The sequence below is a fragment of the Sminthopsis crassicaudata genome, chromosome 3 (assembly GCF_048593235.1).
Source record: "Sminthopsis crassicaudata isolate SCR6 chromosome 3, ASM4859323v1, whole genome shotgun sequence".
NCBI classification, from domain to species: domain Eukaryota; kingdom Metazoa; phylum Chordata; class Mammalia; order Dasyuromorphia; family Dasyuridae; genus Sminthopsis; species Sminthopsis crassicaudata.
The window spans coordinates 333942356-333970191 of record NC_133619.1 but is presented as its reverse complement, the minus strand read 5'-3'; the positions used below and the strand labels follow the sequence as shown (position 1 = coordinate 333970191).

Sequence of the window (27836 nt, the reverse complement as noted above, 5' to 3'; positions counted from 1 at the left end):
AAATAAATAAAACTTTGAGTTTTAGATTCTCTTCCTTATCCCCACACTCAGCCCCAATAAAGTACCTTTTTCAAATTGTACCATGCTCTCACCAGACTGTTTTTCGAGATCAAACTCCTCTCCTAGAGGGCCAATGTGCACCTCTATTATGCTGAAGAAGGGACCACTGCATTAGATAGAAGACTAGATTTGAATTGGGAAGTCAAATTTAAATGTCATCTATGCAATTTACTGGTTATACAAACAGGGGCTATTCACTGAGCCTCTCAGAATCATAGTTTCTTCATCTGCAAAATGGAAATGCTAATTCCTATCATACTTTATTGAGTAACTATGAAACTCAGAAGAGATAGCACATTTAAACAGTTTTACAAACTTTACCGTGCTGTATGTGAGATATCCCAGTGTGATACAGGAGAACAAGCACAGGTTTTGGTGTGAGAGGACCTGGCTTTGATCCACTTCTGATGCTTTCTTTCTTTACAATTTTGGGCAAATAACTTAATCTCCCCAGGACTTCAGTTTCTTGTCTGTAAAATGTTGAAGTTGAACTAGATATAATCTCCTTGGTCCCTTCCAGATCTACATCTATGATTCTATTCTTTTTCTATTCTTTTTTTTTTTTTTTTTTTTAAGAAGGTTACTAAGCCAAATCTCATATTAAGTCATTTTCAATTTCACATTTATGTATATTTTTGGGGGAGAGGGGTGGTTATTTTGTTTTTAAACTTTAGCATGCTCTTTGAGTGTCCTCATGCCTGGCATGCTTTCCCTTCTTTACTTCTACTGACCTCCTTGGTTTCCTTAAGTTCAACTAAAATTCCATCTCCTCCAGGCCTTTCCTAACTTCCCTTAATTTCACTGCCTTCCTGAATAGCTTTGCTTTGAATATGTATGTTTGCATATTGTTTCTTCCATTAGATTGTGAGCTCCTTCAGAACAATAATTACCTTTTGCTTCTTTTATGTATCCCTAGCATGTTTGGTACTTTAAAAATGTTCATTGAATTAAATTGAATAATCCATTGATGCTTTTTATCCATAGAAGTGACTAAGAAATGTTCCTTTTAAGCTATATGGACTTCAGTATATTTAACATAGTCAAATGTAGGTCAATCTGTACAAAACCTCCCTCACATTCCTGCCCACTTTACCATAGCAACTTGTTCCCTAGGGTAGGTGAGACAGGAGGAAAGGGGCCAGTGGAGGACCTGTGACTCTGCTTCCCTAAGTTATTGCTCAGTGATGGACTTGACTTTTCTTTTAGGCTGCGGATTGCCCTGGCCAGTCTCCAGTAGATTAGCATTTTTCCTCTTGAGGTCTGGGGTGAGATCTGGAAGATCTGGACTGATAGCATAGTTGACTGTTCTCCAAGTTAGTGCTAAATTCTGTTTATATGTGCTCTGTTTTCATAGTTTGTTGTGTATTGGGCTCAGTTGCTGGCTCATGAAACATTGTCATCTACTCAACATTTAAGAAAATGAAAGGGAGCTTTGGTCACGTGCATAGTCTCTGGGTTGGAAGAATTCAGGTCAGCGGCCAGGAGACAAAGTGAGTCATAAGAAAGTTAAAGCTTTGCTTGCATGCCTTTAGTGTGTTTAGGAAGAAAGAAGACAACAATGTAAATAATACTTAATTTGCTGGAATATATAGCATATGCCACGCCTTCAAACTGACATAATCATGACCTGAACAAGTCACTTTTTGTCTGTCTCAGTTTACTCAATTGTAAAGTGAGGATCATAATAGCATTTATCTCTCACAGAATTGTTTTGAAGATAAAAATAGGTAATTTTATAAAGCATGTGAAATGCTTTATAAATTTTCTGGTACATGGTAGGAGCTTTTAAAATGTTTGTTAGTTTCCTCCCTCCTAAGGAAGAAGAGTTTATTTATGAATGTTTTTTGTTTGGTTCCTTTTAACTCACCCAGTTATTTGAACAATGATTTCCCTTGCCCTGAGTAAATGAGATAATGTTTAGATTTTGAGGTATTTTTGAATTTCTTAGGGGAACCAGACTCAGGCAACTTTTCTACCACCTTCCATTCTAGTTAAAGTAGAATGATTTTCTTATATTACCTGATCAATTGAAGTTTGAGCAAAATCAGAACTCACATATTGACTGTCTTTCCTATTTTAGGCAGAAATCATGGAGCCTTAGATTAAGAAAAAAATTTCTTTTTATTCTTTTAATATTTTATTTTTCCAACATGCAAAGATAGTTTTCATCATTCATCTTTGCAAAACCTTGTGCTCCAAATTTTTCTCCCTCTCCTTCTCCCTCCCCTTTCCCCAAGATAGAAAGCCATCTGATATACATTAAAGATGCGTGATTCTTCTCAACATATTTCCAAATTTGTCATGTTGTGCAAGAAAAATCAGCTCAAAAGGGAAATACGAGAAAGAAAGAAAAACAAGCAAACATAAGAACAAATTTCAGAACTCATTTAATCCAGCCATCAGTCATTGGGTTTGGATTCAAGTAAAGTGCTAAATCAAGTACACTTTGCTGTTTAAAAAAGATACGTTCCTAAAATAGGACATAACAATTATGTCAAGATATAAGAAGATACCCTGTTTTCCAGAGCTGTGCCCTGAGTTTGGTATAACAACAATCCCTTGCACTCACCCTCTGGATAATCTCACCCTTTGGCAAAATACATAATTATTGTATTGTTTTGACCAGCACCAGATGTTCTCTGGGTGTTCTCTAGACAAGGACTAGACTAGTACCCATGTTCTAGTCATGAAGCCCTGCTATGAATTAAATTTTTCTCTTGTTGCTGTTACCTCCCATTGTCAGGGCTACAGTTAGTTTTATCCTCACTGGATAGTCACTGATAGAAGTATTGAGATCTCCCCTGCCTCAGGTCTCCCCCATTAGGGATAGGGCTCCAGCACATGTATCTAGATCCCTCCTTATTTGCAACCATTTCTATCACTTTGAAATTAAACTTTTGTTCAATTCCTGACTTTTCTGTCTGTAGTCTGTTCTGTTAGACTCCAGACATCCACAGGTTAGAAGCTGATTCAATCCAGATTGGTCTCATTGACTATTGCATTTTGGTGAATCAAATCACATTTAATTTTATTTAAAATTTTTGTTTTCCCCAGTTACATGTAGAAACATTATTTTTTTATTATTTATGTATATTCATATATTCATATATGTATATTTACATATTTCCTTATGACTCATGTTGGGAGAGAAAAAGTAGAACAAAAGGGAAAAACCATGAAAAAAAAAAGGAAGAAAAAGAAAAAAAGTGAACGTAGCACATGTTGATTTACATTTAGTCTTCATAGTTCTCTCTCTGTCGTTGGATGGCATTTTCCATCCAAAGTTTATTGGGGTTGCCTTGGATCACTGAACTGCTTAGAAGAAGCAAGTCCATCATACTTGATCATTGCACAATCTTGCTGTTACTAGATACAATATTTTCCTGGTTCTGCTTGTTTGATTCATGTAAATCTTTTTCAGCCTTTCTAAAAACAGTCTGTTCATTATTTTTTACAGAACAATAATATTCCATTATTTTCATATACCTTAACTTATTTATCCATTTCCCAGTTGATGGGCATTTACTCTTTTTCCAATTCTTTACTACCATGAAAGGACCTGTTGCACACATCAAATCATATTTTAATTGCTCTAAGGAACAATTTGAAGAAATGCTATGATGAATCTCTTTATAAAATGAAAAATATTTGTATAAAGAAAACAATGCTCTTCTCCCCTGTCAATTAATTTCTGTTCACATTATTCTACCAAAAATTATTTCCATAGTAAGTATAGTGTCTTCTGTCCTAGCTCTCCCTGACTTTTATATGGTACATGACACCATTAAGTACCCTATCTTATAAAAAATTGATACTCATTGATATCATAGACGTTTATAAAGATTTCATTTCCTCCTGTGTCCTCTTGTCCGTGATGAGAATTAAGAAACTTATGACATCATCTAAATCTAAATTTTCATTTTATGAATGGGAAAACTGAAAGTCAGAAATATCTATTGCCTTAATAAGGTCATAATAAGCAGTTGAGTTGGAATTTAAACCCACATTGAATGACTCTCTTCAACAATGAGATGATTCAAATCAATTCCAATTGTTCAGTGATGAAGAGAGCCATCTACACTCAAAGAGATGATTATGGGAGTTGAGGATGGAGCACAACATAGCATTCTCACTCTTTTTGTTGTTGTTTGCTTGCATTCTGTTTTCTTTCCCAGTTTTTTTTTTTCTTGATTTGATTTTTCTTGTGCAACAAGATAATTGTATAAATATGTATACAGATATTGGATTTAACACATACTTTAACATATTTAACATGTATTGGATTACTGGCATCTAGGGGAGAGAGTGGGGGAAGGAAGGGATAATTTGGAACAGAAGGTTTTGCAAGGGTCAGTGTTGAAAAATTACCCATGCAATGTTTTGTAAATAAAAAACTTTAATAAATAATAAATAAATAATCTCACATTGAATACAAATCCAATGTCCTTCTTACTGGACTATAACTGTTCAGTCCAGGTCCTACTTTTATTTTTATTTCCAAAAAATGACATGTTTCAATAAAAATAAAATATTAAACATGAATGCAAATGACTTAAATCACCTAGGAATATTTATGGTAAATTAATTTTACCCATAAAATAATTTTTAATCACTCCCATGAAATATGTAGCAGGATTCTTTGTCTATTCATTCTAACTCTTATCTAGTTTTAATTCATATGTACGCCATTGTTCTGGTTTTTTAAAATTTGTGTTGTTTCATCAGGGTCTTTCACATTTCTTTGTATTATTTATACTTGTCTTAATGACACTAGAGTACTCTATTCTATTCCTATAATAAATTCATTTACTTGACTACTTCTATTTTTTCTTGGACATGTAAGTAAAGAGCAGGGTCTTTGAACCTGAAACTGTTTCTTAATAGGATGATCATTCCATTACACCACAGTGTCTCTTCATAATAGAAAGCATGAGAGTATGTGAGTTCTCTAAGGAAGAGAGAATTTAGAATGAGAAGAGCAGGAAATTGTAGGTTGAATCTTAAAGGTTTGTTTTTGTCTAAATGAAAGAATGCTGGGAATATTTACAGTACAAACTAAGGAAACACTTCAAATATGAAGGACATTTAAGTAAGATCATACGACCATATCTAGTCTTCTGGAACCAAAATAGGATTGAATATGCCTTACTAGGGCCCTAGAGAGAATGAAGCACTTTCCCAAACTGATATAAATGGGTTTTAATGGTAGGTATTCTTATTGGGGCTAGCAGGATAAGATCTTGGCTAATAGGATTGAAGATGCTGGACCTAGGATTGGTGGTAGATTCCTGGTAATGAAAAGGGGAGGCTCAAGTGCAAGGGAAGAGAAAGAGAGGGGAGGTATCGAAGGCTAGTTTAGATTCAGATTCCTCTCTAGTGGGAAAGGAGCTTTGGGCCCTTACTGCTGGTCTTTCTGACAATGACATGGATTTTTTGAACATCCCTGAGACTTGTCTATTTTGGGGGATGGGAAGGCTGCTATTGGGGTCATTATAGCCCTGACTCAGGACCAGAGGAAAAAGACTCATGAGAAGACTATGTCTAAGCAGAGGCTTCTGACTCACCCCAGTCCCTGGGAGTAGGAGAGGTAATTAAGTGTTTTGATTTAAAAGACCTTTCCTTCCAGCTCTTGTTTAGCTGCAGGCTACAAACTGTGCCAATGTCAACATGATGCTGAAAGCAACGATTTCCTGAAGTCAGGACTCAGTAGGAAGAATATGCTCCCAGAGACGGACTGATTAGAGATGTGGTGGCTACACCAAGCCAGACTGAAAACAGAAATACTGTCTGCCAGGCACTGGGGAGGGCTGAATCACTGTGTCAGCTGTCACATAGGTCTGAAACCAAATCCAAACACAACCACAAAATCCATCTTTACAAGCCTCAATTCTTTGTCATTCTAATTAATTAAAAATCTCCCCCTAATCATCTTTCATTTTCTTCCCTAAGTTTAGGGAAACCTTAGGAAACCCTAAGTTTAGGTCTCAGTTTTATTTGGAAAAATGTGGACAAATTTTCCATTTCACCATTTAATTATTCAAATTCAGGGGCACCATTTTAGAGCTCCTTTTTTTCTTTATTCAGTTGTTTTCAGCTGAAAACAATTTCCTGTCTGACCCTTCAAATTAATTTTAACTAATTAAATTCACAGCAAAGATATTAGAGTAATTTGACATTTCCTTTTCCGGTTTATTTTACAAATGAGGAAACTAAGGCAAACAGAATTAAGGAACTAGTTCAGGGTCACACAGGTAGTATCTGAGGCCAGATTTTAACTCAGGTTCTTCTGAAGCCAGACCCAGCACTCTAACCACTAAGCCACTTCATTGTCCATTTAGATAGACTTTAGGAAACACGAAATAATTAAATCTCAGAATTGAAAGCAACCTTAGAAGCCGTATTGGCCTAGTCATGCCTTAACAGGAATACCCTCAATTTGTCTCTTATTTGGCTATTAAACTCAAAGGTTCCATCTTTTCCAATTTTCCCTATAGAGACCTGCAAACAGTAGATAAACAAATGTTTGCTGAAAAGGAAATTATTACTAGGTTACCCAGAGTTGTAATGAGTTTCATGGATATTAGGGTCCCACAATGAAACAGAATTTCTTAGCACATGGCTGGAAAGAACCATAGTGAGGATTGAAGAGATTCTGGACTTTTCCCCTGCCCTTCAGCAATCTGATAAAGCTAATGGACTCCCCCTCAGATAATGTTTTGTTAAGTTTATCTATATAATTTTAATATTTGTTTTAAAGCATTTAACATTTTAAAATCTTTTTTTAACTTAAATATTTTTAAAATTTTATGTTTTCAAGGATAAAATGCATAGGATTGATTATAAAGGAAAACCATTATGTTAAAATACTGTTGTACTAATATTTATACATTTTAAATATTGATTACATTATATTATGTGTACATTCTATATTTGTTATGTTTATATACATAATTATGTATTTATACATTTATAGCCAGCTGTGGGAAGGAGGGGTCACAAACCTACCCACTATATTCTTTTTATCTGCTTTTTAATCTGCTAACATTTGCTAACATTTCTACATCTAGCCAATCAACAAAACAGTAACTCAGGCCTTGATTTGTTGAAGAAGCTGATTTCCACGTAGAAAACAGTTACAAGGAAAATTTAAATTAGCTCAGATTGAAGCTGGCTCTAGCACACCCCTGGTTCTTTCCAGTTCTGATAATCAGCAAGCATTAATTGTCACTTGTGTTTTAGGGATGATTCTGTCATCTTTGGCAATGAAAAAGTCTCTAGTAGCATGACTACTACTAAGGAAATAAATGTCTGTGATTCTATTTCACAGATGGAGAACTCCTAAAGTCTAAATGCCTTATTTTGTATTTTAAGGAACTAATACCTCTAGAAGTTAAGTAATTTAAACATTAACATACATTAACTCAAACCCAGGTCTTCTGACTTCTAGTCTTGACTCTGATCATGGGCAAGAAGTCACTTGGCTTTTCTAGGTTAAAGTTTTTTCATCCATAAGATGAAAGATTTAATTAAACTAATTGATATCCAAGATTCCAGTTCTAGATTCTATAAGCCTATGGTCCTATAAGTGATTTGTTCAGAACAAATATCTAGTTAGTAGTGAAACTAGACCTGAGACTCAAATTTCCCATTTCTTTGTGCTAGAGTCCTTAGGAAAGAAAGAGGTATTTATTAAACTCTTACTATCCATCAGGCATGATGGGCATGCTAGGTGGTTGAATGGGTAGATTGTCAGATTGGAGGCAGGAAGATTCATTTTCCTGAGTTCAAATCTGGCTTTAGGCATTTACTAACTGTGTGACCCTGAGCAAGTCATTTAACTTTGTTTGCTTCAGGTTTTTTGTCATTAAAATAAGCTGAAGAGGGAAATAGCAACTACTCTACTCTCTTTGCCAAGAAAATAGAATCATAAAGAGGCTGAAATGATGGGAATAGCAACAAAAATATGTCAGGTACTGCGCGAAGCATATTGCAAGGACCAAATGAGAGAATATTTGAAACAACCACCCTGAGAGGTAGTGCTTCTATCATCCCCATTTTGATGGATCACGCAGCCAGTATCTGAATTTGGATTTGGATTTGAATTCATATCTTCCTGATTCCGGACTGGAGCTCTATCTGCCCATATCTCCTTCTCCCAGAGCTTCTTTCTTCAAACTCTACAGGCTTCAGTGTAGATCATCATACAGTCCAAGCTGTCAGCAGGGAAGGCTGTTTCTAATTGAAATACGCTAATGAGCCATCACTTGTAAAATTTCCAGTTTGGAAGGCCAGTCCTGGCTCTCGACTAAGCAAGTACTGAAAAACTCACCCACAACTGCCAACACTGCTATTACCAGCTATTGCCATTATATAACCAGAACTTATTTCTTAGCCAAAGAAAATTGTGGCTAATGGTGGAGAGAATATGTGACATTCTACTGAGCTATCCACTCTGCCTAATCACCTGCTTCACCTTATTCTTTGGATCTTTTCTTGGATCTTTTTCTCCTTTTTCCTTTTCGTTCTTTACTCATGCTTCTCTTTAAATCTTCCCATTCAGCTCTGGTCTAATGTGAATGTGGGTCTCTTCTGTCTTACCTTTATTATTCTTTCCTAGCTGGGGAAAAAAATGTGGAAACAATAAGCCTCTTCTATACTATTGTATCTAGTTATCCAGTATTTTGTGTCATGTCTGGCTCATCCATTAGCAAAAGTAAATAAGAGTTGACAGTGTCTGTTCCTCTTGATCACTCAAGCATCCTTAGGGATGGAGAGATTGGTTTATATTTTCAACCCCTGAAGCTCCTGAATTCCTTCATTCATTTAAGTAATCAAAAGGCTTTGTCTGACTTCTATCAATGAAGATATTCACATATAGCTTGGCAATTTTTTTCTCTTTTTAAAAATTCTTTACTATAAAGGACTGGGAATAGGAAGAGGGATATAATGAAAAATACAGCTAATGCAAAAATATTAAATAACTAAATTTTTTTAATTGTAAAAATGCATTTAAAATATATAGATACTTTTTAAAGTATAATAAAAATCAATAAACATTTTCTAAAATAACGACTTTTTGGAAAATCCATATTTATCCTTCCCTCCACTCCTAGGAAACCATTCCTTATAACAAGGCATTTATTAAAAAAAAAAGAAGAAGAAGAAGAAGAGTGATGGGGGTAGAGGGGTTAAAGAATAAAGGGTGGAGGTTAAGGGACAATTCAGCAAAATTTGTCAATACATGAGAATCTAATATGGAAAAGAATATTCTTCTACTTCCAAAAAACAGGGAGATGCCTTCCCATTAAGCAATTTTTGAGGAGAGTCAAGCTTATTTAGTAGTTATAATTTCACAGGACCAGTTTTGATTGTCTTGTGTTGTTTTCTTTCCATTTATATAGTTTGAGTACATGGTATTTTCTTGGTTCTACATCATTTTATCAGTTCATGGAAATCTTCCCATCATTTTTTTGTAATTCACCATGTCATTTGTTTCATTACATTTTTGCACCAAAACTTGGTTAGCCATTTCGCAAACATCTGAGTATTTCTTCTGCTTCTAGTTCTTTGATGCTGCTACAAATATTTTGGTATATTTGGGAACTTTAAAAAAAAAATCATTGATCTTTTTGGAGTATATGCCTAAGTGTAATCTCAGAGTCAAAGAGTATGGATTATGGACACTTTCTTCATGAAATTGTTTTTCAGAATGGTCAAATCATTTTACGGATTTAGCATTGAAACATTAGTGCTCCCAGCAATTTTAAATCTCACAGAGTTTTTTCCTAGGAATATAACTGAAGGAGCCTAGTATTTGGAATTAGAGAGATGTCATGTTATTTGTTGTTAAATCACTTTAGTGGGGCCTGACTCTTTGTACTTCATTTGAGGTTTTCTTGGCAAAGTTCCTACAGTGATTTGCCATTTTCTTCTCAGGCTTATTTTACAGATGAGCAAACTGGGGCAAACAGGACTAAATAATTTGCCTAGCGTCATATAGCTAGTAAGTATCTGAATTCAGATTTGAACTCAGGTCTTCTTGTCTCTAAGCCTGGCACTTTATCTATTGTGCCTGTGTTCATATCCCGAATCTAGCATGTATCGACTACAGGTAAATCACTTCCTAAGTCTCAGTTTCCTCATCTTTTAAGTGATCTCTGGTGTAAGGAGGAAGCTATGATATAACAGATAAAGCAATGGAATCTGGTGTGGAGACCGAGTTTGCACCCTGGATATCTTAGAATCAACCAGAGTCAGGATAAGCAAAAGTCCTTGGTCCTTATTCTTGGTCTTAAAGGGTAGACGTGAATTGGATGGACGCAGGATCTCCACCACCTTCCTTCTCTTCTACTGCCAAAGTAACTCTGGCTTGTCTTAATCCACCTCCTAGTCCCTTCTACAATTCTCTGTATACACCAAATAATTGATCCAGCACAGAATAGTGGGAAGGGCCATTTTCCAAGCACATTCTAATAGAGTATTGTCCATTCAGAAATTAGCCTTAAGTGCTCGGTTGTCCAAGTGCACCTACTCAGAGTTTCAGCCCTTTACAATCTGGGATTCAAAGGCTGTAATTCTTCAAATGTTGGTCTCACCATTTATTACCAGCATGACCTTAAGCAGACTACTTAAGCTCTCAGAGACTTAATTTTCTTATCTGTAAAAATGATGGAGTTGGACTAGATAGTCTTCTGAGGTCCTTTTTGTTCTACTCCCTATGTACTAAGTACATGTGAGTGACTTCTAGCTCCATGACACAAAGACGACAAAGTTTTGGTGTCTTAGGTTGGTTACTTTTGAGTGCTTTGTTGACCTTTTAGTCATTTAGCACAAGTTAAAAACCCATTGTTTGGGTGGCTTCTGCTTTTTCTATAACATGGTTATAGAAACGCCATTGTCAGGGCTATGAAAATTCCCTAGAGTGTGTGCAGCAGTGCATACTTGTGACAGTGCCCTAAGTTTGAAGTACTGGTCTATACCCTTTTTTTTTTTTAACTTTTTGTATATCACAGTCTGTTTTGGAATTATAGTAAGACCCGTGGACCCCTTCTCTGAAATTTTAAAAATGCATAAAATAAAGCATATAGGATTGTAAGTGAAATCAAATTATATTTAAATAGAATTATTAAAATATTTTAAAAGTTCTCAGAACTTTTACTTTAGAGAGAAATCAGGCTAAAAAGATCACTGAAGGAAATTAAATTTAGGATAATTGAAAAACCAGTAATGGTCCCAGAGAACAGTTAATGAAACATGTCATTCTTCTCATAGCAGAGGCAGGGCATATTGTTTTAGAATGTTGTATATATTTTTGTTGTTGTAGAGTTTTCAGTCATATCTGACTTTTCATGGCCTTGTTTAGGGTTTTCTTGGCAAGTATATTGGAGTGTTTCGCCATTTCCTTCTCCAGCTCATTTTACAGATCAGAAACTGAGGCAAACTGGATTGACTTGCTCAGGGTCTGAAGTCAGATTTGAACTCAGTACTCTATCCAATGAGCCACCTAAGCTGCCCAATATATGTATTATCACATAATAGAAATCTAGATCTAATGCTTAAAGGAAATTTTGTCCAGCACCTAGAACCATCTCTTCATTTAATATAGTAGAAAACTGAGGGCTAGGGAGTTCAATGATTCATAGGATTCTCTGTAATGGGCTTTCAACTGCCACTGCTGTTTGTAATAGAAAGATGGGAACTCCCCATTAGATAACAAACCTTGAGTGCTGTGAGCAAACGTGGTAATTGCAAAAGGACATCTCTCCTTTGTTTTTCTTATCTCCTATTCAATACAAAAGAAAATTAATTCTAGGATTTACCTTCCATGTATGTTCATAATAAATGAATAGGGTGAAGAGATTTGTTTTTCATAAAGAAAATTTTATTTGGTGCCCAACAGCTTTTTAAAGTAGTATAAAAAAAGGATCCAGATGTACAAAAAAAAAAAAAAAAATAGAACTAGATAAGAACCAGATGATGTGCAAGGAGCTGGAAACTGAATCAGTGCCTACCAGTTACAGAATGTGAGTGTAATGGAATATTATTGTGCTATGAGAAATGATCAGCAGGATGACTTCAGAAAGGCTTGGAGACACTTATCTAAACTAATGCTAAGTGAAGTGAATAGAACCAAGAGAACATTGTGCATAGCAACAATAAAGTATCATAAAGTTCTTTCTCCAATCTACTTTCCCCACCCCCAATCACATTGCTATTTTTAAAAATATTTCATTTGGATAACTTAATTATTTACCAAATTATTTTGTTTGCTGAAATGCTTTAATTCCATTAATTTTTCTTAGTTATAAAACAGACTTTTTCAGGGAACTGGGAAACACATCTGTCCAGAGATTTGAGAGGGCAAAGCCCCTTAGAATCATGTCCTCACATTTCCTTGGGTCTACTTAAAATATCATAGAGAAGGTATTTGGTTCAATGACCATAACTGGCCAGGTAGTAAATTCAATCACGATAATATACAATAATCAATGAAGTCATGTGGGGTAAATATTGCAGATAATTTACAAGAGTATGTTTCATGTAAGAAAATCAGGGTCAGGAATACTTTTAGTGGTTTGAAAAACTTGTTGAATTACACAGAGAAAGCTCATGGGCCAATCTGGACAAAAGCTTTCTGAGATACATCCATGTTTATGCAAGCTTCTCCTTCCTAGGATGTTTCTTTGTCAATATGTCTTTGGAATACTTCCCAATGTTCTTACACGTGGGCTATGAATGGATGGATGTACCAAGTCACTCACCTTTGTTTCATTCCAAAGCCCTTGAAGAATAGTTAAAGACCTTAGCTAAATATCTTTTGACCCAGCACTGTTACTACTGGGCTTAAATCCCAAAGAGATCTTAAAGAAAGGAAAGGGACCTGTATGTGCAAGAATGTTTGTGGCAGCCCTCTTTGTGGTGGCCAGAAACTGGAAATTGAATGGATGCCCATCAATTGGAGATTGGCTGAATAAATTGTGATATATGAATGTTATGGAATATTATTGTTCTGTAAAAAAATGACCAGCAGGCAGAATACAGAGAGGCTTGGAGAGACTTACATGAATTGATGCTGAGTGAAATGAGCAAAACCAGGAGATCATTGTACATGGCAATCAATTCTGATGGATGTGTCTCTCTTCACAATGAGATGATTCAAACCAGTTCTAATTGTTCAATAATGAAGAGAGTCATCTATACCCAGAGATAAAACTATGGGAATGGAACACAACATAGCATTTTCACTCTTTCTGTTATTGTTTGCTTGCATTTTTGTTTTTCTTCTCAGATTTTTTTCTTTTTTTCTAGATCCAAGTTTTCTTGTGCAGCAATATAAATGTATAAATATGTATATATATATATATATATATATATGTATATATATATATATTGGATTTAATATATACTTTAACATATTTAACACATATTGGACTACCTGCCATCTAGGGGAGGGGGTGGGGGAAAGGAGGGGGAAAGTTGGAACACAAGGTTTTGCAAGGGTCATTGTTGAAAAATTACCCATGTATATGTTTTATAAACAAAAGCTATAACAATAATTTTTTAAAGACCTTAGCTAAGGACTCAGGTATTTTCATTTGTCTTTTCTTCCCACAGGAGAAAATTGGTTGGCGGAAGGAAGCTCTCCACTTGTTGGTGTTCACATCAGATGACGTGCCACACATTGCCCTGGATGGAAAACTAGGAGGCTTGGTGCAGCCACATGATGGGCAGTGCCATCTGAACGAAGCCAATGAATATACTGCATCCAAGCAGATGGTAAGTGGGCGACTTACCTTCTTGAATTCCCTGACAAGCAGTTATATACTTTAAAAGAAGGGATGTTAGGCCCAGAAAAGAAGCCTGGAAAAGTTAAAGAGTTGTATTTTGGTTCATTATATAGGAAAACCAACAATTTCTGTTTTGTGCTTTGAGAGTTTCTGCTTTGGGTCCATCAACTCTCATAGACTGTAGGTAGACTGAGGTTGTCCTTTTGAAGTTTCCTGGGTGCTCTCCTTCCTGTTGAAAGGTGTGGGTATTGACTGTTAAACTATTCTTACGGAAAAGGTGTCCTATATAGAAAGATTAAACTGCTAAGTGGACACCAGAAAGTCAGTTCCGTGAGTTCTGGAAAGTCTCAAATACTTTTTGGTCTTGTTCCTAGGACTATCCATCGCTTGCTCTTCTTGGAGAGAAATTGGCAGAGAACAACATCCACCTGATATTTGCTGTAACAAAGAACCATTACATGCTATACAAGGTAAAGGGGTTAAAGGCATGGGCTCTTGACATTGGAAAGTAATTCTGATTTCAAGGGGAAAGAGGTCAAAAATGTAAAAAAATGGGAGTAGATTAGTCAACAGCTTTGGTTGAGTATTCTTATTTTATATAGGTCCTATTTTATAGGAGAGATTGAGAGGAAAAAGAAATTCTTGTCCTTACTCTGAAATCATTATAAAGAGAATGCTATCTCAGAATGGAAATACTTTTATGGAGATCCTATACCTAGAAGCTTAAAGTACTATAGTAATGTGAGCTGTTATTCTGGAGTGATTGAAGTAACTTTATGAAACCATTGAGGAGAGGAGGGAGTATAAAATAGGAAACTTGGTTTTATTTATACAGCTTGTGCTCATTTAAATAAAACAAAATAAAAAAAAAAATCAAGTCAAATCAAGTCAAAAAATCAAGTCAAATCAAGCAACACGGGAAACCTCACCCGGCCCAGAAAGGATTGACAGATTGATAGCTCTTTCTCGATTCTGTGCTCCTTGGCATTGGGAGAACATCGGCTTGTTGCATCTTCTTCCTCCTTTTCACTCTTTAATATCTGCAACACTTCCCTTTGACCTGGGGTCCTGGAAGTTGAGAAACGTATCTTTTTGCCTGACTACTTTTACTCTGCTTTTAATAATCTGCAGTCAAAACTGAAGTGATGAGACTATCTTTGTTAAATACCACTCAATCTTTTCCTGAAGTCCTTGCCTCCCCCCACTTTCCCCTTTTGCTCTAAGAAGTTCCTAAAAGATGGGAAAATGGCACAAGTGTTTTTTTTTTCTTATTATTCTACTTAATCTCCTATTTTTTTTGCTTTTTAATTTGCTTGTTTGTTTGCTTTTTGTATATGTGGGAGAATAAACATCTTTCCTCTACATATCTAGACTGCCCCAAGAACCAATATATATTTTTTTTCTGCCCTGCCTCAAATAACATCCTAAAATGATGGTGTGGCCTACTGGCTAGATTCCTCACTTCTAAGTCAGGGAGGCTTGGGTTCAAGTCCTGCCTCTGACAGTTAAAAGTTGTATATATAAGCAAGTTCACATAACCTCTTGATATCCTTGAAAAACTTTTTAAAACTTGAAGATGCCAATCTGCACTAGTGGAGGCAACTTTTTGTCATGCAGTTCACTATATCAGTGAAATCATAGGTCTCATTTAACCAAACAAAGGATGGTATCCATGCAAATGGTTTTCCTTTCCTGCCCACTCTTTCATAACTTTAGTTCACATGACTAGTTTAATTTCCTCTCCTTTCTGATCAATGGATCTTTAACACTGAGTAGCATATTTGCCAAATAGAGTCTTGGCAATTTACTCCTTCAGTACTGTTTTTTCCCAAGGGGATCAAGTCTTATTTTTCTTTCTGAATATATTAAACAAAAAAGAATTTTAAAAAACACTATTCTAAGTGGTTTTCCCGTGAACTCTTTCATTTAACTATTATATTAGTCAAGGAAATGGGGGAAAAATCAATATGTAGCCTGCTGAATTTTGAGTGTTACTATACTTGGATGATACCTTAGATACTGATACAGAAATCAGTAAGAGGAATAAGGCTTGTCTTTCAGATTAATCCAACATTTCATCCAAAAATTTCACTTACATGATATCCAGAGATCTTTTTGGAAGTAGAATTTTATTGATTTGTTTGAATTGCCCTTGAAGAGAGAAGTATTGGCACCTAAGGCTCTTAGAAATGTTTTCATTTGGATTTTAAGCAAAGAGTCAGGGATCTGTTCTGATAAACCTTAACTGTATTAAGATATAGCAGGTGGAATTGCAGGAAGATGCTGGGAGTGTAAAAGATGGTGTCTTAAGGTTTCAAAGAATCATGTGTCTTGAAGGGATCATCTCGGACCTCACTCAAATAATCCCAGAAATAATGTTGCCCTCCTTTATTTCCCTGTGAGAAGATGCTGCCATTTTTCTTCAATAAACCTAACTGCTTTGTTTTTTGTATATGTAAAAGAAACATTTCTTTCTTCTACATATCTAGACTTTCCCAAACACTAACATGTTCTTTTTTTTTTTTTTTTTGTCCTGCCTTCATTAACTCTACTGCTCTGCCTTAGTTTTTATTGTTAGAAAATGTTGTCTAATGATTTTGGGAATGGGCAGAGGCAAGTATTATTGGAATTTCTTCAATTCATTGTGTTTCAATGAGTATTCTTTTGTGCATAGTAAACAAAAGTAAAAAAACAAAAACAAAAACAAAAACCAAAAAAAAACACCTTGTAATCATTTTTTTTTTTTTTCTTTTCACAGAATTTTACAGCATTAATACCTGGAACTACTGTAGAAATTTTACATGCTGACTCCAGAAATATTATCCAGTTGATTGTTAATGCATACAATGTAAGTTGTTTAATTTCCTCCTTCTTCCTTCTAAATTCTCTTTTAACATTTTTTCAATGAATTTCATAAATACCCAAATGGAAAGCCTTTCTAAATAGAAAGTAGAACAGGAATAAAGGGGCTGCATGTGAAAGCAGGAATCTATTGTTTGAAACTCCTTGTTTTTTTGAAAAAAGCATATAATAAATTCAATGTGATACTTTCAAAGTTATTCTATTTCTCTCTTTAAATTTCCTTCTATTCTTTTCTGTGCAATTTCTAGTAACTCTTTTTGCACCCAGTAACATTATTACTAGCTTTCCTATCTGTACCCTCCTACCTCCATGAAAAAAAGAATAACACACTCCTTGTAACAAGAGAAATTGTTAAGTAACAGATTCTCCAGATGTTTCTTCTCTCCCATTCTACTTATTTCTCCCTCTGCTGTAGTGGAAAGAATAGTGGACTGGGAAACATGAGCTCTAGATGAAAATTCTGGCTCTGACACTTAACATAAGCAAGTCACAGCCCTGATGGACCTCATCTATAAAATGGGATAACGATACTTCCATTACCAATCTCAGAGTTTAACTACTGTGTAGATTTAGAGTTGAGGGGATTTTTATAGTCTATCTAGTCTTCATTTTACAGAGGAGAAAACTGAAACCCAGTGAACTTAAGCAATTTCGCCACACTCAAGCAACTTGGTCACACAATCACTAAGTGTCAAGAGACAAGATCTGAACCTCTGACTTTGGAATCAATATTCTTTCCATAGTTGTTCCATAAATGAGTTGTTATATTGTGATTCTTTGTGAAGAACTCTTTTTGGAGTCTCAACTGTCAGTAAATTAAGCATGGGAAGACCTGAGTTCAAATTCAGACTCCAAAATATTTTAACTGTGTGATCCTAGACAAGTCTTTTAATTTCTATCTGACTCACTTTCCTCAACTGTGAAATGAAGATAAAATGGAGTATTAAGGGGTGAGAGATACCCTAATAATGGTAAGTCCTGACAACAGGGTCCCCAGGCCGGTCATAGTCCTGATCTGCAGGCAAGGTTTTTTTTGGGGGAAAAAAAAAAAGGGTTTATTTTTACTGAGAAACAATTTCTTCAGTGGGCCATTTCCAGACTAAATTTGCAAAGGTTTGAGCATAGAATATTGTCTTTTATTTGCCTTCTATGGTTTGGAGATAGGGAATGCTTAGGGGCTAATTTTCAAATCAATAAATGGCGATGATTGTTTCCCATACCAAAGTGATTCCCAGATCAATTGGGAAGTGGGAGATTCCTGTGGGAACCAGGTAGGAGGGTGGGGATCATTTTTAGGAATTTCCCCAGGCCAGGTGGCCCACCCTCCACAAAGATCTGGGAGACATAGCTCTATTACATCAATAACACCTACCTGTTGTGGTGATCAAATGAGAGAATATTTGTAAATACTTAGCACAGGGCCCGACAGGTGTCTAATAAATATTAATTTCCTTCATGAAATTTAAGGACAGTTTTCTCCTATTCTTCTTGGAATTTCAATGAGGATGCCTCTTGTAGCTGGGAATGTCCTTGGGGCACTTGGTTGAGTGCTCAGAGAACCCATCTTGACTGAGGAATTTTGCCTGTTTAACCCTGTCCTTGAGGTTGATCCTGCTATTGATCTCTGAAAGGAGAAGAGAGATTTTTGTGGTGATTTAACACAATATTGAGGAGAAAAAAGAAAGCATTTGGCTAGAAATGTATCTTCTGACCTTTCTCCTCCCCTGAGAATGCATGGCAGCTGTTGCTTCCAGATATGCCTCATTGCTCCTCTCTTAACTGCCCCAGAGTCAAGGAAGCTGTAAGAGGGAGAGAAGAATAACAGTAAAGTAAGTCCATGATAGTAATCTAGAAAAATTGCCCAGGAGTTGTTCTGTGCTGGCAGGGCTTGGGGAAGGGAGTCCACACTCACCACATTCTCTGGAAACAGCAGGATTCAAATCTGGAACTTTTAATTCCATAAGCAATGTGCTTTTGTCAAACTATTCTAGGAAACAACTACTCTCTTACCTTCTATTTCATTTCCACAATTTCCACAAATTTTAATTTCCACAATCCACCGTGAGTGATTGACTTTTTTAGGAAGGTGATTGTTTGCCTGCCTTCTCAATGGTAAGAAAGAGGGGAGGAAAAGAGGAAGAGAATTTAAAAATTGTTTACATGTGTAATTGGGGAAAAAAAAGAATAATTAAAAATTTAAAAACTTAGTTGTTCTTTTTAAAAGGAATTAAGTTGCTGGTTCCACAAAGTACCTGACTCCACTTCAAGTAATACTGATTTAACAATAAAAATTTCAGGCTACTGTTCCTCCCCCTTTACTCCTTTAAGAGCCTGCTCAGTCCCATTGCTCAGGAAGAAAGGGAACAACCTGTTTCTGGAACCCTGAGCTGTAATTTAAAGTGCATTTTCCTGTAGAAGCAATATCTTGCATGCCATTAGGTGTAACTCAAGCACATTGTGGGATGAGTAGATTTTGTGGGCTAACTTGGAAACCAAATCACCACAAAAGATATTAACTATAGAATTAAATGAGTTGGTAATGGTTGTCCTTTGTTCTCAGACATTACCATGTTGGATTCAAGGGACTGTGTGTCCAACTGTGGCTAATCAGATCAGTCTGAGCTCAGAAGATTCTCCCACAGGGCACAACAGTCCATATGAAATTTGGAGTGGAGATGTCTCTCAATTTTCCCATCATGCAAGAAGATCTTAGTGCTCTTTAAACACTCTTTAGTCAGCAAGTTCAAATGCAGGTTTGCCTTCACTTAATACTCTCATGGATTTCATCTCCCCTTCTCTCTCTTTTTTTTATTTTTACTTTTTATGAGAGGAAACTTCAGTGACAGTATGAGTAAAGCACTCCAACCTATTAAGTTAGATGGTCCTGGGTTATTTAGGAAATCAATTTCTGGAGAACAAATCATCTTGAAGAGCTGTAGTGAGGAGCTGGGCCAGCAAAATTCTTAAACCTGTGTTAAGTAAGAAAATTTCTATCTGTGTCCTTGGGGAGACGCTTTGACCATTTCATTTTTTGGTGGAGCTCTAACACAGTTTCTCTTGTAGTTCATGGGATCATAGATATAAGAATGGACACAAGCTTCCTCATCATCTAAGTCAACCCCTCATTTTATAGTTTAGGAGTTTTGACTATTTGGGAGTAAATGACAGAAGTGGGATTTGAATCCAGGTTCTCTGATGCTAAAATCCATTAGACTGTGCTCTTTGAGGGCAGAAATGGGTTTTGCCTTTCTTTGTATTCCTAGTACTTAGTATTGTGTGTGACACATAGATGTTTAATAAATGCTTGTTGACTGACTGACTTTACACTTATTTGACTTCTTAATTGCTGAGAAAGAAGACCAAAACAATAAAAAACTAGGGGGGGAAATTCTACAGAGGAGGATTAAACTAAGAAGTGATAAGATATCCTTTGCATTATCATCAGAATTTGAACAATAATAGGATGGATCAGACCAGTGAACACCTGGTGACTCCTTAGGTTGCATGAAGACTGGAGTTCTGAATGGGGAAAGGAGGTCTTTGTATTTTCTAGAAATTCTTAGTTCTTAGTCTTCAGAGTAGTTATAAAGAGCCTGGTGAATTTCCCTCCCAAAGAATCCCAAGGGCACTACTAGGCCTGAATCCAAAGAAGATGATTTGTTATTGTTGTTGTTGATGTTGATGAATCATGTCCCAATTTTGGTGATCCCATTTGGAGTTTTCTTAGCAGAGATACTGGACTAGTTTTCCACTTCCTTCTCCAGCCCATTTTCCCAATGAGAAACTGAGGCAAACATATTTTTGCCCAGAGTCACACAGTTAGTAATGTCATAAGACTGAATTTGAACTCAGGAAAATGAGTCTTTGTGACTCCAAGGCCTTTCTACTGTACTATGGAGCTGCCTACAGGAATGATTAAACAAGAAACAGAGAGAGAGAGAGAGAGAGAGAGAGAGAGAGAGAGAGAGAGAGAGAGAGAGAGAGAGAGAGAGAAAAGAAGAAGAAGAAGAAGAAGAAAAGAGAGAAGAAAGAGAGAGAGAAGAGAAGAGAGAAGAAAGAGAGATAGAGAGAAGAGAAGAGAGAGGAGAGAGAGAAAGAGAGAGAAGAGAGAAGAAAGAGAGAGAAGAGAAGAGAGAGAAGGAGAAGAAGAGAAGAGAGAAGAAAGAGAGATAGAGAGAGAAGATAGAAGAGAGAGAAAGAAGAGAAGAGGAGAGAGAAAGAGAGAAGAAAGAGAGATAGAGAAGGTAGAAGAGAGAGAAGAGAAGAGAGAGAAGGAGAGAGAGAGATAGAGAAGATAGGAGAGAGAGAAGAGAAGAGAGAGAAGGAGAGAGAAAGAGAGAGAAGAGAGAAGAAAGAGATAGAGAGAAGAGAAAGAGAGGGAAGAGAGAGAGGAGAGAGAGAGAAAGAGAGAGAGAGAGACAGAGAGAGAGAGAGAGAAAGAGAGAGAGAGAGAGAAGATAGGAGAGAGAGAAGAGAAGAGAGAGAAGGAGAGAGAAAGAGAGAGAAGAGAGAAGAAAGAGATAGAGAGAAGAGAAAGAGAGGGAAGAGAGAGAGAGAGAGAGAGAGAGAGAGAGAGAGAGAGAGAGAGAGAGAGAGAGAGGAGAGAGAGAGAGAGAGAGAGAGAGAGAGAGAGAGAGAGAAAGAGAGAGAGAGAGAGAGAGAGAGAGAGAGAGAGAGAGAGAGAGAGGAGAGAGAGAGAAAGAGAGAGAGAGAGAGATAGGAGAGAGAGAAGGAGAGAGAAAGAGAGAGAAGGAGAGAGAGAAAGAGAGAGAAGAGAGAAGAAAGAGATAGAGAGAAGAGAAAGAGAGGGAAGAGAGAGAGAGAGAGAGAGAGAGAGAGAGAGAGAGAGAGAGAGAGAGAGAGAGAGGAGAGAGAGAGAGAGAGAGAGAGAGAGAGAGAGAGAGAGAGAGAGAGAGAGAGAGGGAGGGAGGGAGGGAGAGGAGAGGAGAGAGGGAGAGGGAGAGGGAGAGGGAGAGGGAGAGGGAGAGGGAGAGGGAGAGGGAGAGGGAGAGGGAGGGAGGGAGGGAGGGAGAGGAAAAAGACTTGTATGAAAATATTCACACCTGCTCTTCATAGTAGAAAAGAACTAGAAACTGAGAGAGTACTAGCCCCTTCAATTGGGCAATGACTGAATAAGGCAGGGAACATGAATGTAATGGAAAACCATTGTACCCTAAGAAATGACAAAAGGAATGTTTCTAGAAAAACCTGGGAAAGACCTGATGCAGAGTAAAGTTCAAAAGCAGGAGAATAATTTATACAATAACAACATCATACAGACACAAAAAATTTTGAAGGACTTAAGAAAGCTGGCCAATACAATGACCAACCACAACTGAGAAAATACATTAAGGAATAGACCTGAAAGAGATGTGAAAGAACTCCAGATGCAGAATAAGATATTTATTTTTAGACATAGTTAAAATAGGAATTTGTTTTGTTTCATGAGGGTAGAAGAAAAAAATACTTTTTAATCAGGAAAAAAAAATTAAGTTCCTGCAGGGGAGGGGGGATAGTTAGAGGAAATCTGTGTTTGGTTATTAAACTTCTGGTACTTTGCAGAGATGCGTGATTAATGTAGCTATTAAAACTGGTTATTTGACATTCTTTTCCAAAGAATAGACTGGATATACCCATAATTATAGTTAACAGGATTAGGAGGAAAATATATTCTTTTGAAGCACCAATAGCCCCAATTTGACATGTTCAACATGTACATTCATGTGCAGAAAGCCAGTTGTTTATATACAATTATGATGTTTCTCAACTATCAGGAGGGTTTGTGTTTTTGGCTTTTTCTGTAGGATTGAGCCTAGATCAAGTCTGCATGCCCACCCTTTAACCATGGTCAATGACACAAAATAGCTGACTGGGTTTAAAAGTATAAACTGGGGTTGTGAAGGTAACCAGACCGCAACAAAGTTCCAACACAAATTCTTGGCTTCATTAATACTAAGGCTCTGTCAGCTAGCCACAATCATATTTCATGATATAATACTTCCATTTTTGAGGACAAGACTGACCTTTGTTTTCCAGGATTTGTGTTTTTTTAACCCCTTAATTTTTCAATGATGCTTTTGTATGTTAAAGCATATTCATTTATGAATGTATCCCACTTCTTTTGCTACCCTGAGATGGATTTTAAAAAACAACAAACCAATGTGTTAACAAAACAATACACTGACTCTCTGACAGTGTACATGATATTTCACACCTATAGTCTCCCAACCCTGTACTGAAAGGAGGAAAACGTATTTTTTTCTTCTCTGGAGCCAAGCTTAGAATACTGACCTTTACAAAAATCTTAACAAATGAGTCTCTGAACTTGCCATTACAGTCCTAGGCCTTAGTTAGGAAATGTTTTTTTTTTAATATTGTAAAATAGGTATAGATGTTTTTAATTTGCTCCTCCTATTATTCTTTTTTCCTTTCCCATGTTTCCTACATCTGTTGGTCTCCCTCTCTATTTGTCTATTTACTTCTCTGGAATTCTGAAGTAGTAAAAACAATCTGATTGCTTTGGTGTGATGCACAGACTTGAATTCTCAAACTGAGTGAAATCTCTGCCTTGATGCTCTTTTCCATAGGAATAGGAAGAATTGGTACACAAGACCAGAATCTTTGCCAAGAATGATCTGTTTTTCCTTTGGGCTTTTCAGAACACTCAACTTGTACCTCTCTTGTGTCTTTTTATGTCATTTTTAAAAATCCTATTTAATATATTGGTATCACAATTTGGTGTTACATGCTATAATTTTGTAAGGCAGGTACTGGCTTATATTTCTCCCACTAGCTAGGACAGAGCTCTATGTTGAATTACATAAAACAATAGAATGAAGTTAAAACAAAACAAAACAAAACAAAATACCCTAGAACCTTGGAAATGGCTCCGTTTATCTCATCTTCCAAACCAAAGATGCCAGCAATAGCCATTAGTCATAGCAACCAGAAAAAATGTTGCTTTCCCTGCTCTGAGAGATTTCTTTGCTTCTGCTATGTGGAAATTGATTAGAGTATATAGCATAGTAAAAAATCTCGGGATTCAAGACAGAAATCACTATTTCTTCCCTTTGAGATAATCTTTTCCAGAATTCCCTATTTCTTTTACCATCTCTGAATCATTCTTGATTATTTGTTCTCCCTTACTATCAACATGCAATAAACTGCCCAGTCTTAGTGTTTTCACCTCCATAACGTCTCAGATCTATGTAGGGAACCTGTTTATCAAGCAATTGGACTATTAGCCTTCTAATAAAAGGCAATTGCCTTTCTGCTTCTCCTCTTTTCTCTCATGGTTGTCAAACTAATCTCGCCAAGGCATGGGTTTGACCATAGAACTCCACTATTTACTTTCCTTGTTGCTTCTCAAGGTAAATGAAATGCCTAAATCTTCCCACAAGATTTCTTTTATATTACTCCTATATCTGAAGGAGGCTCTATGTGACTCATTCACAATTTGAAGTTGACTCACACTATCTATTAGCAGTGACTTGGAGAATTGTAGGGATTCAGTGGCAGTTTTGATGAGTGATATTAAGTGCTGAAATGTGGGGCTGCAAAATGCTTAAAGTGAACTTTTGTCTGTTGGAGGCTGTGATCCAGTCAAATTGGAATATACCCGTTACTCTCAATTCAGCATTCTGTCTTCATTTCTGTAAGCTATCTCTCATACCCTCTCTTCACCTCTGCCTCTTTAGTTTCCTTTATGGCTCAGGTCTTGCACATACTAGATATTTGATTAATGGTTTCCATTGACTCAATCTCTCATTTTTACACATGAGGAAATTGAGTCTGAGAGACTCATGGTCACATGTCTAGTAAATTTCTGAGACACTTCAGTTTTATTGATTTTAAGCCCAGAACTCTATTCACTAAACAACCTCACTGCCACTGCCACTTTAGAATTAGTAATATATTCTTCCATTGAAAAATGAGAAAGTATAGTATTAGATTTAATAGGACTATAGTTCAGCTGCATTGTGGATTGAACAGGCTTCCATGAGCCAGCTGGCATCCCAGCTACCACTTTGTCTCTGTGGGAAGCTGACTTCCAAAGAGTGACTTACAAATGAACTCATGTATACAGTCCAGTCATAATTTGAGGATGGCTCATACATTATCTATTAACAGTGGCTTGGCAGACTATAGGAATCCAGTGCCAGTGTTTTCCCCCAATTTTTTTTAGCATTTTTATTTAAAGTTTTGAGTTTCAAATTAAATCCCTCACTCCTTTCTCCCCCTTCCTGAGACAACAAGCAATCATTTAGAGATTATACATGTGCAGTTATGTAAAACCTTTTCATATTAGTCATTTATATAATAAGCAGACTTGAATAAAGGGGAAAGATGGGGGAAAAAAATGAAAAGTAGCATGCTTCAAACTATATCAGTTCTTTCCCTAGAGGCAGATAATATGTTTCATCATTAGTTTTTTTGTATTATCTTGGATCGTTGTACTGATAAAAATAGCTAGGTCATTCACAGTTCATTGAATAAGATTACCATTACTGTGTATAATTTTCCTCATTCTATAAACTTCATTATGCATCAGTTCATGCAAATCTTTCTAAGTTTTTCTGAATTCTGCTTTATCATTTGTTTACTCATTCTCCAATTAGTGGTCATCCCTTTGATTTTTGATTCTTAGCCACCACAAAATAGCTGCTGTAAAAATTTTGTACAAATAGTTTAGTGGTAGTTTTGATGAATATTAAATGTAGATTGCAAAGCTTCAAAAATTCTTAGGGTGTGTGTGTGTGTGTGTGTGTGTGTGTGTGTGTGTGTGTGTAAATGGTTGTGCTCCGTATGTGTAGATTTATAAGTAGGAGAGCCACCTTTTCCAAATACCCTAATTTTAAAAATGAAGAAAATAAGATTCATAAAGGTTAAATAATGTATTTAAGCATACATGGGTAACAATGGGCAAGTAAAAGAGCTAGAATTTGAACATAGGTCCTCTGTTTACAAATCCTGTGCTCTTATCCTTAGCATAGGCTGCCTCAAAACCACCTGAATTTTTTTGCTTCTAATCTCCATCAAAGGGAAATTCTGATGCTGAATTACCTTTGTGCTTTTCCAAGTGGTACAACATTTTAAGTGTGGATGTGTATATGTATAGTCTAAAATTCAACTAGCTGCAGAAGTGTGCAATACTCAGAAAGTGACCATGTGGTATAGTACAGAGAGTACTGACCTAGCATCTGAGGACCTGAGATCAAATCTGGTTCTTCTGGTTAATAGCTGTGGCTCCTTACTTCTGTGACTTTGCTTTCTCCCCTGTAAAGTGAGAGCATTAAGCTAGACAAACTCTAAAATTCCTTCTACCTCTAACTTTTCTGTTATTCTACACTTAATTAATCTTGCTGCTTGTTCTCTTCCATCCCAGGGTTAAATTGTACTCTGAGCTGTTTATATGACTGTTTATATTTCTGTGTTCTTTTAAAACCTAAGAAGCTTTGCAGTGCATTTTGTAGTGACTTGCGCATGCATGACTAAGTATGGGTGTAGTCTTTTACCTCTGCTAAGTTGCTGGAAAGTAATTTATTGGGATATTTTAAAAACATTTTTGTTGGAGTAAATGTAATGGAGAAAATTGATGTGGCCTTTGGCTGGGTTATGATGAGAGGGAAAAGGATGTATTTGGAGTTTATTTTGGCAGACTCGAGTCTCCTCTTTTATGAAGGGCAAAATCTTTAATTCACTACTTTGATTTACGTATGTAATTTTTCTTACAGTGTGACCAATCCTTTAAGCTCAGAAAGTGCCAAGTAATGACCAAAGAATTGTGAAACTCTTTAGCGTATTTACCAGTAGCAAGAATGAATGTCTTTTCTCTGGATCTAAGCTATAGGCCACATGAATGCACAGACAGACAGACATAAATAGTTTTGTAAGGCACTGAATGGAATTCAGAAAAGGAAATCATTGTTTAATGAAATATCACTGTGTTTTTTTGTTTTTTTTCCTTAAGGTTAGAGGATTAGACAAGGATTTGAATATTGAGGGTAATGCTGAAAACCATTGGTATATTTTTGTTCAAGTGAATGTTTTTCTGTCTTTTTGTTATTATCATAAAGTCTATTTCCACTCACCCTCTTGGTTGGTCTTTAGACAATTGTGTCCTAATCTGACTCAGTACTTAGCAGCCTCTAAACCTATAACATCTTGACCATAACTTCCTCCAGCTGCCATGATGAATGAGACCTCTTTTATGGGTATTTCTTTTAGAGAGCAGCCTGGTAGGAGTCACTTGAATAGCAAACTGGAGTTGGTCCTTGAAGCTAAAAGTGAAGCTAAATAATTTCTGGGTAACTGGAACTGAAAGGTTTGGAATAAACCCAAAACAATTGGTATGAATTATATGTTCAATTTCTGCCATAGGAATATCACTTCTGATAAGAAATCCAGGAATCTTTAAAGCAGATTAAATTTTCTCCAAGGAAGTTGGGGAGATAGTCTGATCTCTGTTCTTGTCTGCCCCTCACCAGGTTAATGATGTAATTCAAAGCAATAACAAGATCCAGAAATTCCATTTTGAATTCTTTAAGTTTGACAGGCAGTGAGACTTAATAGATAAAGAGATGGCCTTAAAGTTAGGAAGACATGGATTCAGATTTTATCTCTGACACATACTGACTGTGGGACTCTGGGTAAAACCCCTAACTTCTCAGTGCTCTGAGCAACTCACTTAAGAGTACAAATTGCATAGAAAGTGTTCAGCTACCAAGAGGGCGTTGTATACAGCGGCAACAAATTTTTTTTTTTTTTTTCTTTTTCTGAGGCTGGGGTTAAGTGACTTGCCCAGGGTCACACAGCTAGGAAGTGTTAAGTGTCTGTGACCAGATTTGAACTTGGGTCCTCCTGAATTCAGGGCTGGTGCTCTCTCCACTGAGCCACCTAGCTGCCCCCAGCGGCAACAAAATTATTTGATAATCAACTCTGTGGCTCTTTTCAACAATGAAGTGACTCAAGGCATTCCAGTAGATGTGGGATAGAAAGATCCATCTCCATCCAGAGGAAGGACTATGGGGACTGAACATAGATTGAAGCACAGTCTTTTCACCTTTTGTTGTTTTTGTTTGCTTGCTTGCTTTTTTTTTTTTTTTTCCTTTCTCATGTTTTATTTTT

General features: G+C 36.4%; 1 protein-coding gene across 1 annotated transcript in view; it reads left to right on the top strand.

Moving 5' to 3' along the window:
- ITGB5 (integrin subunit beta 5) overlaps positions 1 to 27836 on the top strand; it is a 192069-nt gene that overhangs the window by 86449 nt on the left and 77784 nt on the right. The window contains exons 6-8 of the mRNA XM_074301446.1: positions 13675 to 13836; positions 14222 to 14317; positions 16606 to 16695. Of these exons, the coding sequence (XP_074157547.1) occupies positions 13675 to 13836; positions 14222 to 14317; positions 16606 to 16695 (348 nt within the window). The remainder of the gene's footprint in view (positions 1 to 13674; positions 13837 to 14221; positions 14318 to 16605; positions 16696 to 27836) is intronic.